Source organism: Dryas octopetala, chromosome 4 (assembly GCF_963921425.1).
Source record: "Dryas octopetala chromosome 4, drDryOcto1.1, whole genome shotgun sequence".
NCBI lineage: Eukaryota > Viridiplantae > Streptophyta > Magnoliopsida > Rosales > Rosaceae > Dryas > Dryas octopetala.
The window spans coordinates 25,400,209-25,414,513 of record NC_141369.1 but is presented as its reverse complement, the minus strand read 5'-3'; the positions used below and the strand labels follow the sequence as shown (position 1 = coordinate 25,414,513).

The following is a 14,305-nucleotide window of genomic DNA, read 5'->3' as shown; positions in this document are numbered from 1 at the left end:
CAGTTTCCTAAGTCCTAACCATTTCACAAGTGTCAAAACTCAATAGAGGACCAGAAACTCCACACCCCAACAAACATTGCTATGCTTGTTACCTATCTACTTCTGTCATAACACCTCATAAGATACTAACAAAAAGGTATAAATTTGTTGTTGCAAAAACTTCATTACAAAAACAAGAAAATACAAAAGAAAGCGAAAAATGAATGAGATTAAGCTATCAACAAGACTATAACACCACAAGTAAGCTGTCTATAATTATAAATAAAGACATGCTAGCTATTAACTAAACTAAAAGTCTAAAACACACTGAGATTTGACTTTTGAGAATGAGACACACAAAAATTAAAACTGTGATGGATTCAATCAACTCACTCAATAATGGCCTGGATAACACCAGCCCCAACAGTCTTGCCACCTTCCCTAATGGCAAATCTCATTCCTTGCTCACAAGCCACTGGCATTATAAGCTCCACCACCATCTTCACACGGTCTCCAGGCATTACCATCTTAGACTCCTCATCCTTGTCATTCATAATCCGCGACACCTTCCCGGTCACATCTGTAGTCCTCATGTAAAATTGAGGCCTATAACCGGCAAAGAAAGGCGAATGCCTCCCACCCTCTTCCTTCTTCAGCACATACACAATTGCCTCAAACTTGGTGTGTGGTGTGATGCTGCCAGGCTTCGCGGCCACCATCCCTCTCCCGATATCAATCTTCTGAATACCCCTCAGCAGAAGCCCCACATTGTCACCAGCAAGAGCCTCGTCAAGCGTTTTCTGAAACATTTCAACCCCCGTCACTGTTGTAGTCCTTGTCTCTCTCAACCCCACAATGTCCACACTGTCCCCAACCCTTACTCTACCCCGCTCCACCCGCCCCGTGGCCACCGTCCCACGCCCCGTGATCGAAAACACGTCCTCGATCGCCAACAGGAAGGGCAAATCCGTCTGCCGCTGAGGAATGGGAATGTAACTGTCAACGGCATCCATTAACTCGTATATCTTATCAACCCACTCATTCTCCCCTCTCTTTAACTTGGGGTTCGCCATTAAAGCCTCCAAAGCCAACAATGCTGACCCCGAAACCACCGGCACGTCGTCCCCTGGAAACTCGTACGACGACAGGAGCTCCCGGACCTCCAATTCCACCAACTGAAGCAGCTCCTCGTCGTCGACCTGGTCCTGCTTGTTCAAGAAAACCACCACATTGGGAACTCCGACCTGTTTGGCCAATAGAACATGCTCTTTCGTCTGTGGCATCGGCCCGTCGGCTCCGGAAACCACGAGAATCGCGCCGTCCATCTGCGCCGCACCGGTGATCATGTTCTTGACGTAATCGGCGTGGCCGGGGCAGTCCACGTGGGCGTAGTGGCGGCTCTCGGTCTCGTACTCGACCGTGGCAGTGTTGATGGTGATACCACGCGCGCGTTCTTCTGGGGCGGCGTCGATCTCGTCGTACTTCTTGGGGGCGCTGTTGCCCATGGAGGCCAAGGCCATGGTGAGGGCGGCGGTCAGCGTGGTCTTGCCGTGGTCCACGTGGCCGATGGTGCCGATGTTGACGTGAGGCTTCTTGCGCTCGAACTTGCCACGCGCCGCCCGAACGGTGAGGGATCGGCGACGAGATGGGGTTGGAGAGGAGGTGGGTTGGTGTTGGAAGACGGTGGAGACATTGGTGGCGAGGAAGGTGGATGAGAGGAGGGGTTGGTTGCTTGGTTTTGAGGCTGCTAGGGTTTTGGTAATGCTGGGTTTAGAGAGAGAGAGGTGGGTAGAGAGAGAAAACGAGGGTGCAGAAGTTGGTGAGGGCGTGAACAGGTGTTTTGAGGGAGATGACGACGATGATGATGGGGCTCCGATTAAGGAAGCCATGGATTCCTGGGAGAGACTGACACAGTGTGTGCGCGTGTTGTGTGTCTGCGAGCAAAGAGAGGGCGGAGGGAACGAAGAATTAGGGGTTTGAAGGGGAAGACCTTTGGGCTCACTGTGGGCCCACCTGCTAAACTTAATTATTGCTTAATCAGTGCTTTCATTCTTGGTTAATTACTTTTGCATGAGAGTTTTTCTAGTCGCATAAACTCCCCACACGGCCACACACAACTATGACCATGAATTCATATTCATGTCTATAAATCAACTGTTAATGATGATTATGCCTTCATGCATTGACCAATATGAAAAATAAAGAAAATTACACTTTCATTCAGATTTTAATCACTACTGCTTTGGCTAGCTTTCGTGTTGAGGCTCAAATGAAATCAAGTCTACATTAGATGTGTTACAGTTAGTATTACATTCACTTCATACAAATACAGCAAATGAAGAAGTAAAGCACATCCTTCCTCTACATAAATTATGAAGCTACATAGGAAATCGCAGTATCATCGCTTAGTTTTGAACGTGTAAATAATGCTACACACCAATAATTTTTATACACAAATTATAAACAGCAAGAAAGGATCACTGACGATGTCCTTCTGGAAGAGCAACCACCTTATGGAAGGGGACTGTCCTCTGAGGCAAGGATCCATCTTCCTCGTCATCATCAAATTCCAATAAATAACTGCCCAATTAAGAAATGAATATCATGTACCGTAGAAACATGCACAATATAAACAATGCAGTGTTACTGAAATTTATGACTGCAAATAAAGCACAAATGGATATCACTTACTCATCTGCCTTCCTCTGATGGTTGAGCATCCCATAGAAACATGCACAGCATAATCACTGGTTAGTTCCATATCATAATCACTGAACGTATTCAAAGAAATGGAGGACAAAAAAGAAGAAGATTTGAATCCACGGAAGAAGTACAATGACTTCAGTTTGAATGCAAGTGCATCAAAGTGGATGGATTGAATCATCACCTTGCGATGGTTGACCACAGTTGCCTTATATAGTGCAGTTGTGCTTGGATATACTGCCAAAACATGTCTTCCAGGAGGGAAATCTACTGCAGTAGAAGGATCATTTCTCTTGGGGAAAGGGATAATAGCTGACATAGGCAACTTGTATTTTCTGAGAGCAGCAATGACAAAAGAGTAATAGTTGTTATCTCTCAACAACTACTAGGCCAGACAAGCAGAAACAAATTTTCATAGCAAAGCAATATACATCCTTAAGAGAAGCAGCAACATTCAAATTTCAAACTAGCTTACAGACATAGCTTCTCTCATACTCTGAAAATAGCTTAGAGAAATAGCTTCTTTCAAATTTTGGACAGAGTTTCTCAAAAAATCGTTTCTTAGAAGCAGCAATATACAAATTATGAGGATGTGCTGCTAAATGGCAGTAATGTATAAGCACATAATTTCAAAATTCATTTATGGTAAGCTAATATAAAAAACATGACAAAGAAAGATAAGTATCAAAATAGAATTCAATATAAAGCAGTGCAAATGAAATTGTTATGCACTGATCCAAAAAGAAAAATTACCTTTGGCCACCACCCTCTTCATCATCACCCGGCTCCTCATCTAATACTTCAAATCTGCACATAAAGTGTCATCTTAATAAAAACAATTAAGTAGATTTTGAAAGAATATGCATCCCAGACGCCCAGGGGAGTGGCATTCTCCCTATCATTTTGTTCCATTGTTACTAACACCATACAATATCTATAGTAAACAAACCAACCTGCTGAAGGATAATGATTGTGCTCAACCAATTATCATAATAAAGCAATATAAGTTCTCACATGCTACGTAAAACTAAACTTACTCTCTTGTTTCCTTGTCAAAATGCATCACTTTTACAACAAACCACTCGTCCTTATCAGCATCTTCTGGAGTAACCCTAGCTGCTACCTAAAAGTAACAGTAAATGTCAATAAAACAGAACTTCAAAGAGTATCAATTAAGTGAAGGACATTTTAAGAGCACTAGAGTAGCTGGATGCCAAAGGCAACCAGACATGACCAATCACCATAATACTGCATACCTGTTCATTTTTTAGACTAGCACAAGCCTCAAGTTGGCTTCGCATGGAAGGGGAAAGCCTTGAAATTTCTGAATCATTCTTCATTCTCTTCCTTTTCGGCTCATTGCCTTCTGCAGTATATCTAATATCAACTAGATGAAGAAAATATAGTGTTTCCCAAATAAAAAGCAATGGCATCTCATTGGAATATTGAGTCGCTGAGATGCATTTTAGGTTTATTCGCTGGCATAGCTTCAAAAGTTAATAATCTTTGATCCAGTCTGTAAATGCTATTTAACTCGCTTGTTTAGCAAAAACTTGTCATTTACCGAAACTCGATATAATGTCAAATATGAATTCTTTTTTTTTTTTGGGGTTAAGGAAATTTATTGGTAACTGACAACGAAAATCCAACTGAGTAAGTGCTCGGAACACTCAGAATTTTTTAGTTGTCTTTGAAACTTAGACCCTAAAAGATTTATCTAAAATGTAAGAGAAAACGGTAATTTTTTAAAGGATTATAGTTCTTGGATCCATACCTATCCTTCTTCGCGGCTGCCCTGGAGGTCCAGAAGGCAATAGAGCTTCAAGTTGACTCAACAACAAACTGGAAACACTGCAACCAAATACAATAAACTAACCTGAACAGGTTATCAATAAACTAAAGTAACACATAAGAAAAAGAAGTTATGACAAGAGCATGAGTCGCATGAGCTTCAAAACATATTTCTTATAATCTTCACCCAAATAACCCAAAAAAGATACAATAATATGTAAACAACAAGGAGGTTTTCAACTTTGTGAAAGATGTAAACAAACATACTTGACTTCACTTTCAGAAAGTTCTTTGGCATGAGAATATAAATTCTTCAGCTTCGACAATGAATTATCCCCAGGCTTCTCAACCACTTCAGGAGCTGTATTGACATGCAAAGAGTGATTGAAAAAAAATAAAATAAGAAATATTCAGACAAAACTACAGTAAAATCATGGAAAACATTGAATCACTCTGTACTTTCATGATGTGCAAGGAAAAATTTGTGGTGGCATGAACCAGTTGGGTGGCTTGTAACAACAATAGCAACCGGGGAATTGATAATCTTCTTTAGCTTTGGATGGTTACCAACAAAATTTAGATTATAAAACACATTGGTCATTCACTCATTCCTCAGTTCTAAGCTACAACGGTACATACTGTAAAAACCCAAAAACCATTATAAAAAAATAAAAATTAGAAAGTGATATTTCCAAGGACTAACAGAGGGACTTACTGGTTTGGAGCTTCTTGTGCATCTTGTTTATCTCATTGAGCACCTCTTCTTGCTCTTTCCTTAACTGATCAAGCTCTTTCGACTTGTCCAGTATTCCTGCAATGTCCGGTGATGACATCGTTTTATCCTAAAAATGCCACTCCCCACCAGCTAAATTTTCCACCTACAATTCCTGTTCAATAATTTTGAAAGCATAAGCATATTAATCGACAAAAGAAATAATAAAAATGAAAACTTTTTTTTCACACGCGGAGAATTATTGTACCTAAATCTGAAATTTAAGAACCAATGAAATTAAAATTCTGGATTTGAATTTTAACGTTATAGAGGAAACCCAGGCCCAGCATCAATGTGTGTAAGCAGTTCCCATCTTAAACACTAAATGGTGAAATGATTGATTAATTACCAAGAAATTAATTCAAATTATCAACCAAATCATATCAGATCAACTAAAGCAGCATTAACCCCAAAACTTGCCTCTTCATTACCTACAGTTAATCCGAATTGCGAAAACGGAAACAAAAAAAAAAATTTGTTCAAATCAAATTGAGATGGGGCTGAGAATTGGAAAGCCCTAAAGCTTAGAATAGGCGCACCTGCTAATGAGAATGCGGGTGAGGTGCGAGAGAATCACCGGCGGGTGAAACTAGAGCGCAGAAGTTGTTGTAGTTGTTGTTCCATGGACCATGGAGGAGGGATTGAATGGAATTAGGATATTTGTTTGTTGTCGAAGCTTGAAGGCGACACTGGGCACCCACTGAAGATTCGGACTCCAAAACGACGCTCAGTCTTCTTGTCCGAAAAATCTCAACGGGTTGTGTTTCTGAGTTCGTAGCTGATTTTTGTTTCTAGAAGACAGATATCTCGGTGGTAGTTTGGTACCACCTATTAATTACCGTTAGATTTTTTATACAAAATGAATAATTACTCTTCAATCTTATACATATATGAATTAAAAAATAAAAATAAAAACAAATGAAGAGGAGGATATATTATCCACACGAAAAATTAGAAATGATAAAGTAAGTAGCATTTCTTTGATAGTGTTTCGCGTCACATATCTGTGATTATGTGAGTAATAAGATTATTGTATACAACTATTATTATGGGTGGAGGATAAAAATTTCCATAAACTGCTTGAATATGTCCAATGTGATGAAAAACAAATATACATAAAACATATGCGCTTGTATCATAAAAGTAGGGCTGGGCACCAATATCGTATACCGATTCTATTTCGTTCCATGTCAATTTCGTGCCGAAAAATGATACCAACCAATATCTCATACCAAATTCGTACCGTAGCAATCATCAATGGGATGAGAGTAGTTTCAACATCTCAATCTCATATCATCTCGTACTGTACTGAAAATATTTAATTTAATTTTTTAATTTTTTATTAAGTGTAAAAAAAAATTCTATATATATATATCATTAGGACTTGATATAATAATTCATCAAATTAAATATATTTTATATATCATTCATTTGGACTTTAAGATATTATTTTAGATCTCTATTTAAATATTATCATTGCAAAAAAGTCTAAAAATATTAGTTTATAGTTTATATTTTATATAATTTATAGTTTATAACATATAACATATACTATATAATATATTGTCATATACTATATAACATATATTATATAACATATTCTATATAAGTATATACTATATAACATATATCATATACTATATGATAGTTCATAATACTATGATTTATATATGTAACATATATAAGTATATAACATAGACATATAACATATATTATAGTAACTTTAAACCGCAAACCCTAATTGAAAGTTTGAAACCCCAATTACATAAATTATGAATTTGGGCATTCTATATTTTTATTTTTTACGTTTGAACTTTGAATTACATTTGATCTGCATATATTCATGAAATTCTAAGTTGTTAAATTTGAATGTTGACTAAAAAAAAAGGTAGTTATATGTTATTTTGACAACAAAAAAAAAAATTTAAAAGGTTGGCACTATTTCATACCATCTCGTTTCATCCCGTATAGATATGTGATGAGATTACATGAGACCATTTTTGAAATGATCATCCCATCCTGATATCGATACCAATCAAAAACTTTGGGATGTGATGAGATGAGGTCCATCCTATCCCGTGCCCAGTTCTACGTAAAAGTGTAAAATAATTCATTAACATGTTAATTCATTATAAAACCGACATGATAAGCTAAACTTGAATATTATATTATACTTTTCAAAATATAAGATTATGTGAAATATGGATTTCTTTTTGTTTTTTTCACAAGTATGTCACACATAGACTTAAATTATGGTTTCTATGCAATTTATAATTGTTTTTGCCTCTTATATAGAATAGAACCATTTGATCCATTTGTGTGGCATTTTAACACATATGTGATATGCCCTCATCTATGCCCTCACAATAGTGTGTTCAATAATTCAAATCTAGAGTTAATATGCCCTCATCTATTACACATAAATGAGATACAAATATGTATAGTTTAATGAATAAGTTGGTGGTGGCATGACATTATTCTGTTCCAGCATGAACAAACAAATTTTGAAAGCAGCCGGCCCCAAATGGTCAAATAGTACCCTCCAAAATTCCAAAATTTCAATTTCAGTCACAACTCACAGACTCTACTACAACCCCCACCATCTCCTTTTCATGTAAGAAAAACTCAGAACGGAAAATCTCGGCTCTACTGACCCCGCTCAACACGAACCGTAGGATCTCTATCCGCTCGTGTGGGGCCCACAAGTTTCCTCAATCCAACGGCAGAAATTGGCTCTCTTCTCCAGTTTGCCAACACGCGCGTCGCACCTGAGAAAAGCTAACAGGATGAAGAATGATTTTTAAAAGGAGTTATGGAAATGAAAATTCCTCGGGGAATTAAAATCTCTGCACCATTTCAATTCAACTCCTTTTTGTTTTCTTCTTCAACTTTTCATTTGATCAATCAATCGATTTCCAGAGCTTCAGGGAGGCGAAATTACGAGAAGGTCCTGCCTGGTCCTCCTGGATGAGCTTTGGTTGCTCCCATTCTTGAACATTCAAGCATCACCTCGTACGTTTACTGTTTGTTAAGTTTACTTCTTGTTATCAATTTGTGGAATTTGATAATCATTTTGTAGATTCTCAAACGAGGTTGCTCTGAGCTAGTAGAAGTTGCCGAGAGTGATTGAGTGCATGGAACACCTATTGCTTGTTGGGTTTCAACCTATATATCTGTGATTGTTGAGTCATATAGTAGCTTGACTAATATGGGAACTCCCGCACGCTTGTATGGAACTTCCAACTCTTCTTTTTTATGAGGAAATTAGTCGTTAATTTAGTTTTTACTTGGAAAATTCTTATGTTCATGAACCTCTTTTGAGCTGCAGTGGAAATATAAGAAAACCCAATGAGACAATGAGGCTGCTTGTGACAATTTTTGTGGGAATTGTACTTGGCTTCTTTTTAGGGGTATCATCTCCAACAATCTCATTAACTAAGGTGCACAATCTTTCTTTTATATGGCTGGTTGTGTTTCGAATTCATTTGGTTTGGATCATATTAAGATTTAAGAGTAACATGGACCTCATTTCTCACTATTGTGTTTGAATCTGGTAGATGAGTCTTCCATCCAGCCTTTTCCCTTCCATTGATCTTTCATATATAGAGGACAAGTACTCGGGGTTTTCAACCCATGCACTGTTGAACGCCTGGTCTTCTTTGAAGGGCAACAGAGACAGCTCTGCTCATTACATATCGGATGAGACAAAGGTATGTTCATTTTGTTTTAATCATGCTTGTGCAGTACACATGGGTTTAAGCCTTCTCCTAGGACATTTTATTATTTGCATAATTCTTGTGATAATAATGAGCAGAAATTGATTGCCTAGTTAGTGAAGAGAAGTAAGATACTTCTCTGAATTCACATCCCATATATGTTACCTTATAGTGTTTTTTGAGGCAAAGTTAGAGGGTACAGTGAAACGTTGCACCTATTTGTGACAATTGTTTACTGAAGAACTCATGGTGAAAAAGTACATTGGTATACTATCTAATGATACACACTTTTCTTTGTCTTTTTTTTGGGGTCAAAATACACTTTTCTTCAAGCTGTTCTGATGTTGTAATTTTTATGTGCTGGCACTGACTACAATTCATTTGAATATAATGCAGATTTGGGTTCCAACAAATCCTCGAGGGGCTGAAAGATTACCCCCTGGCATCGTTGCATCTGAGTCGGATTTATATCTTCGCCGATTATGGGGTCTGCCCAGTGAGGTGTGCATCTGCTACCATAACTTTTGTACAAAAGACCATCTGATCTCTAGATTCCTCTCTTATATAAAAAGTCATTGAGTTTGATGCATGTGCAGTTATTAGTAATGGAATATACCATAATGGAGTGCTGTTCTGTTGTGGGACTTCCTGCAACAGATAATATCCCTACCATAAGGAAGTCAGTCATATGTGCACCTTGGTATGGAGGTAGGTTAGAAAGCTGTATTTAGTGTCTTTAGGGAGCAAAGAATAATGAATAAATATTTCATTTAGAGCTTCAGATTAGATTGACAGTTGTCATGTGAGTAACTATTACAGTAGAATGGGAACTTGGTAAAAGGTATGAACGAAATACAGGAAGATAATCATTGAATGCTATGCAATGTGCCAGATTGATTTTTTTCAGATCTGTTCTCTAATCTGAACCTTTTCTCGTGGAGGTGGCACTTGCAGGACTTGACCATTGAGCCAAAGTATCTTGTAACCTTTACTGTAGGTCATGCTCAGAAAAAAAATATTGATGCAGCAGTTAAAAAGGTTGGTTGTCTCTAGAAATTCATTTTTACCGTGCTTTATCTCTCTCTCTCTTACTAAATTTATATGTGCAGTTCTCAGAGAATTTCACCATTGTGTTATTTCACTATGATGGCCGGACAAGTGAATGGGATGAGTTTGAGTGGTCAAAGCGGGCCATCCATGTGAGCGTTGAGAAGCAAACTAAATGGTTAGAAAGCAATTAACCCCTTGTAAATTTTGAGTTCATTCTAAAAGTTTTGCAACGTATTTTTGCTAAGGGTGGATTTCTGTACTGCTTCAAGGTGGTATGCCAAGCGTTTTTTGCATCCCGACATTGTGGCAGCCTACGAATACATATTTATATGGGATGAGGATCTCGGTTTGGAGCACTTCAACGCAGAGGAGTGAGTGTTAACATTCACTGTGGTACTTAAATTGAAAAATACTACTGGCATGAACTAGTATATTAAGGCTTTGATTTTCTTTGTTCCAGATACATAAAGTTGGTAAGGAAACATGGTTTGGAAATATCACAGCCTGGTTTAGAACCAAATAATGGGCTAACATGGCAGATGACGATGAAGAGAGGTCATAGTGAAGTTCACATGTAAGAGTGGCAAATTTTCCATTGATAATATATCCACTTCATTTTGGGTTGACCGATAATTCAAATTATTGCTTGACCATATGTTTTATTGAATCTCTTCTTACAGGCAGACAGAGGAGAAACCTGGTTGGTGTACCGATCCGCATTTGCCGCCATGTGCAGCGTATGTAGAGATATCTTAACCATCGTCCTTGTGGAAACCTTTGGTGTGGGTTCTAATACATCCTACCATGAATACACAAATGTGCAGGTTTGTTGAAATTATGGCAACTGTGTTTTCTCGGGATGCATGGCGTTGTGTTTGGCATATGATTCAGGTGTGTTTTATTATCTCTGTGCAAACTATTGCAAGTCCTTCAGTGATTGCTCTATGGCTACTAGAAAAACTTTGCCCTGCTTTTGCAGAATGACCTGGTCCATGGTTGGGGTCTGGATTTTGCTCTTAGACTTTGTGTAGAGGTTCGAAACAAATTTTGTCTTTCTGACTTAATTATATATTCCATCCTGTCCTTTCTAAAAACAAAATTATGTGACCTCCTCCTGTTTATGATTGTAATTGTGGTCTTCCAACTTCTTCTATCCTTTCTTGGAAACAGCCTGCACATGAGAAAATAGGAGTTGTGGATGCACAGTGGATTGTCCATCAAGGTGTTCCTTCACTTGGGAACCAGGTGAGTCCTAGCTTTTAACCTCAATTGATATATTGATTTTTCTGAAATAAACTGTGGTCACCACATTTTTTTCCCAACAGGGGAAAGCAGAGAGCGGAAGAGCACCATGGGAAGGGGTATTATTAACTATTAACAATCTCCCTGTCCTTTATTCGTTTTCTTCTAAAGCTCTCTCTTCTAGAGCATTGACAATTGTGAATTCGTTTGTCAGGTGAGGGAGAGGTGTAGAAGAGAATGGACAATGTTTCAAGCACGAATGGCAAGCGCAGAGAAAGAATATTTTGAGGCAATGGCAATTGATCCCCCAAATTCAACAGCAACAGCTCATTGATGGGTGGGTTGAACAATAATGGCGAGAGGAACACGTGGAATTACCAGTTTACGGTTTACCACTCAATTCTACTTACGGAATTTACGTACATTCAATCTACCTTTATCGTAGCTTCATCTATAACAATGCTTCTTTCTGTTTGTTTATTTTTTTCATTGGAATTACACTTTCGGGTATTGTCCTAACTTCATATTGTTTTAATTTCGACCTTATTTGTGATCATTAATATAACAACTATTTTCGTAGGTTCCAAGCAAAAAAACACAAAAACTAAAAGAAGAAAAAAAACGAATTTCTTAGTCACTACCCGTCCGTCCTTAAGGTGATGCCTCTCATTTAATAAGGTCTTGGTTAGTTATGCCCCAAACAATTGCTGGTCATAAGCTTTTCCACGATTTAATTTCTTAAATAATGAATATCACATTTAATTTTTTTTTTTTCCAAAAAAAAAAAAAGGTAAAAGAAAGAATCTAAATTTGTATGATTATGAGATCTTAAAAAATTGTTGGATCCTCGTTCTTGGTCGTCGAGGCTTCAAAAATTATGAGAGAACGAATCAGATTACAATGACTGGTTAGAAATAAGTTTTGGTAATTGCCTCTTCCAGCTCTTTAAAGTCCCATGCATTATCTGCAGAAAATTCCCCTGCGTAGTAGTAGAAAGGCAACTACAAGTTAACATTATATTGTCTCACAACCAGAATCTGCTGTAAAGGGCAAATAACACAACTAATCAGCACTTCAAGGTCAAGAATGAAAAGCTCTTACCAATTGAATCTCTTCGAAGAGCAGTTAAATGAGCACAACTGCAAATGAAGAAGTTGAAAATATTTCAGACCCAGATTATGAATAAGAAGCCCACACAAATTTCACTTCACAGAGATTTAAGTTTCATCTTCTCTTCATTTGTAAAATAGTCTTTCTTTTATTTCCTCAAAACTCTGAGTGTGGGATGACACTAATTAAAAGGGAGATTTCACAGTCAAGAATGGGTCTCTTAAAACTGCTTACCTTCCGAGAGCCTTCCCCAAATCTGCACATAGCGACCGAATATATGTCCCTTTGGAGCAAGTAACCCGGAAAATCAAATTTTGTCTGCAAAAATATAATAAATGTACATCAGGCTCAAGAGCATATGAGCTCACAACTTTAAAGTAACATAAGTAGTTGAAATCTAACTCAGTGGCTTTGACCTCTAATTCAAGGTTACCTGGATGCATGAGATACAATTCGGCCACAGACCAGATGTTATAATGACAAAATTTATTAATCACATAGGCAACAGTATATAAATGCCAGAAAAACTTGGGTACCTGTCATCTAAGCTGCGTTCAATGTCAAACTGGAAGATTGATATACGTCTAGGTGAGAGCTCAATGCTCTCTCCTCTTCTTGCTTTCTCATACATCTTTTCACCTCCAACCTATTGCCATGTAGTGGAACTTGTAACAAATAAATTATAAGCCTAGAAGCATGAGTAAGCCTATTAGTATGTACAGAATATGTTCATGCAAATTTAGGAAAAAGACAGATTTATGGTTTCCTGAGAGTTGCTACGTCATTGGCAAAAAGTTTTAAACAAAATATAACAATTTGAACTGCCAGTAATATAGCTGAAATATGCCTGTGCTACACTTTCCAAATACTTCTGCATAGAGTCGTCACTATATATGGAGAAGAAATGCTTACTTTGATGGCAGAAAACATTGGAGGTACTTGCCAGATCTCCCCACAAAAGGATGCAGCAATTTTCTTTATGTCTTCATCTTTGATATGCTCCCAGGGTTCCCGCTGAATAACCTGCATTAGAGAGTGATGTGTGAGAAACATTTAGACCATATATATGTTTTCACTAAAATATGCTACCAGCGTGCATATAGCTTAAGAATAACAAGCAATTGACGTTAATCAGAAAACATAAACACACCGGTGAATCAGCATCCCAAGTCGAAGTAGCCTCTCCTAAACGGAAAATTCCACTATAACCCTTGATCATTCCTTGATATCTGCAGTAATATACATTTAAATTAAAACCTTTCTAAATATGCCAATCAAATATTCTAGTTTCACAACCTTGGCATACTTTATGATGTGGCTTACTAGCAATGGAACTAGATAAATTGGATGACATTCAAAACTTACCTATCCACTACCTTAGTGGCTTTCCCAACACATACAATTAACAAACCAGTTGCCATGGGATCAAGAGTTCCAGCATGCCCTACCTGTATAATCCACCAGAAAATAAGTTATATGAGCATTTATATAGAAAGGTATATACACTACATGCAAACGCAACAGCTAAAAGGCACCTTTTTCACTTTGACTAGGCGACGTAGCTTTCCACAAACTGTAAAAGAAGTCCATCCTGTCTTGCAAGACAATTCCTTTATCTTTTGATTAATTCAAAAGTACTTAACAATGTTACAAGGCTTTTCTTCAAAGTTGCAAGAAAATACCAAAAACAAGCATATGGAGATATGAGGAAATGTATTTGACTCACCTTTGGGTTTGTTCACCAAAACCACAGTCCCATACGGACCATCCCATCTCGGAGGAAGCTGCGTAGTCCTTGTCAAAAGATATGGCTCCTCCTCATCACCACCATCAGCATCTTTATTGGGGACTTTCTTCAAACACTTAAAGAACTCCTCCACCTTCTTCTCTGTAACATCTTTACTACTCGCATTGCTCACCACCATTTCTCTCTCGCCCTTTT

The 14,305-nt window shown here is 37.8% G+C and overlaps 4 protein-coding genes across 6 annotated transcripts; 1 reads left to right on the top strand and 3 right to left on the bottom strand.

Moving 5' to 3' along the window:
* Positions 1–135: 135 nt before the first annotated feature.
* Positions 136–2,043, bottom strand: LOC147288821 (elongation factor Tu, chloroplastic-like). Its single transcript, XM_086240208.1, has one exon. It carries the CDS (start codon positions 1,866–1,868, stop codon positions 369–371), a length of 1,500 nt encoding a protein of 499 aa, XP_086096334.1. The 5' UTR covers positions 1,869–2,043; the 3' UTR covers positions 136–368.
* A 194-nt stretch (positions 2,044–2,237) lies between these two features.
* LOC147288820 (SAGA-associated factor 29 homolog A-like) lies at positions 2,238–6,057 on the bottom strand. Of its 2 annotated transcripts, none has more exons than XM_086240060.1 (10): positions 5,785–6,057; positions 5,189–5,360; positions 4,741–4,834; positions 4,457–4,533; positions 3,939–4,045; positions 3,720–3,805; positions 3,436–3,489; positions 2,867–3,017; positions 2,671–2,684; positions 2,238–2,559 (listed from the first exon to the last, which is right to left on the bottom strand). In XM_086240060.1, exons 2-10 carry the CDS (start codon positions 5,304–5,306, stop codon positions 2,457–2,459), a joined length of 804 nt encoding a protein of 267 aa, XP_086096186.1. In that variant the 5' UTR covers positions 5,307–5,360; positions 5,785–6,057; the 3' UTR covers positions 2,238–2,456. The 2 variants fall into 2 exon arrangements, with proteins under 2 accessions (XP_086096186.1, XP_086096185.1); XM_086240059.1 differs by having other exon boundaries at positions 3,939–4,048; positions 5,785–6,056.
* Positions 6,058–8,074: 2,017 nt separating this feature from the next.
* Positions 8,075–11,832, top strand: LOC147288819 (uncharacterized). Of its 2 annotated transcripts, none has more exons than XM_086239017.1 (15): positions 8,075–8,257; positions 8,325–8,473; positions 8,574–8,685; positions 8,803–8,955; positions 9,358–9,462; positions 9,916–9,999; positions 10,071–10,186; positions 10,281–10,382; positions 10,472–10,585; positions 10,692–10,748; positions 10,836–10,902; positions 10,991–11,044; positions 11,182–11,256; positions 11,337–11,372; positions 11,468–11,832. In XM_086239017.1, exons 2-15 carry the CDS (start codon positions 8,454–8,456, stop codon positions 11,585–11,587), a joined length of 1,215 nt encoding a protein of 404 aa, XP_086095143.1. In that variant the 5' UTR covers positions 8,075–8,257; positions 8,325–8,453; the 3' UTR covers positions 11,588–11,832. The 2 variants fall into 2 exon arrangements, with proteins under 2 accessions (XP_086095143.1, XP_086095144.1); XM_086239018.1 differs by having other exon boundaries at positions 8,084–8,222.
* Positions 11,833–12,044: 212 nt separating this feature from the next.
* LOC147288818 (Pseudouridine synthase family protein) lies at positions 12,045–14,299 on the bottom strand. The gene is made up of 9 exons (XM_086240551.1): positions 14,090–14,299; positions 13,899–13,954; positions 13,729–13,811; positions 13,514–13,592; positions 13,276–13,386; positions 12,900–13,009; positions 12,598–12,681; positions 12,355–12,392; positions 12,045–12,232 (listed from the first exon to the last, which is right to left on the bottom strand). The coding sequence occupies exons 1-9, from the start codon at positions 14,286–14,288 to the stop codon at positions 12,162–12,164; spliced, it is 831 nt and encodes a 276-aa protein (XP_086096677.1). The 5' UTR covers positions 14,289–14,299; the 3' UTR covers positions 12,045–12,161.
* Between the last annotated feature and the right edge of the window lie 6 nt (positions 14,300–14,305).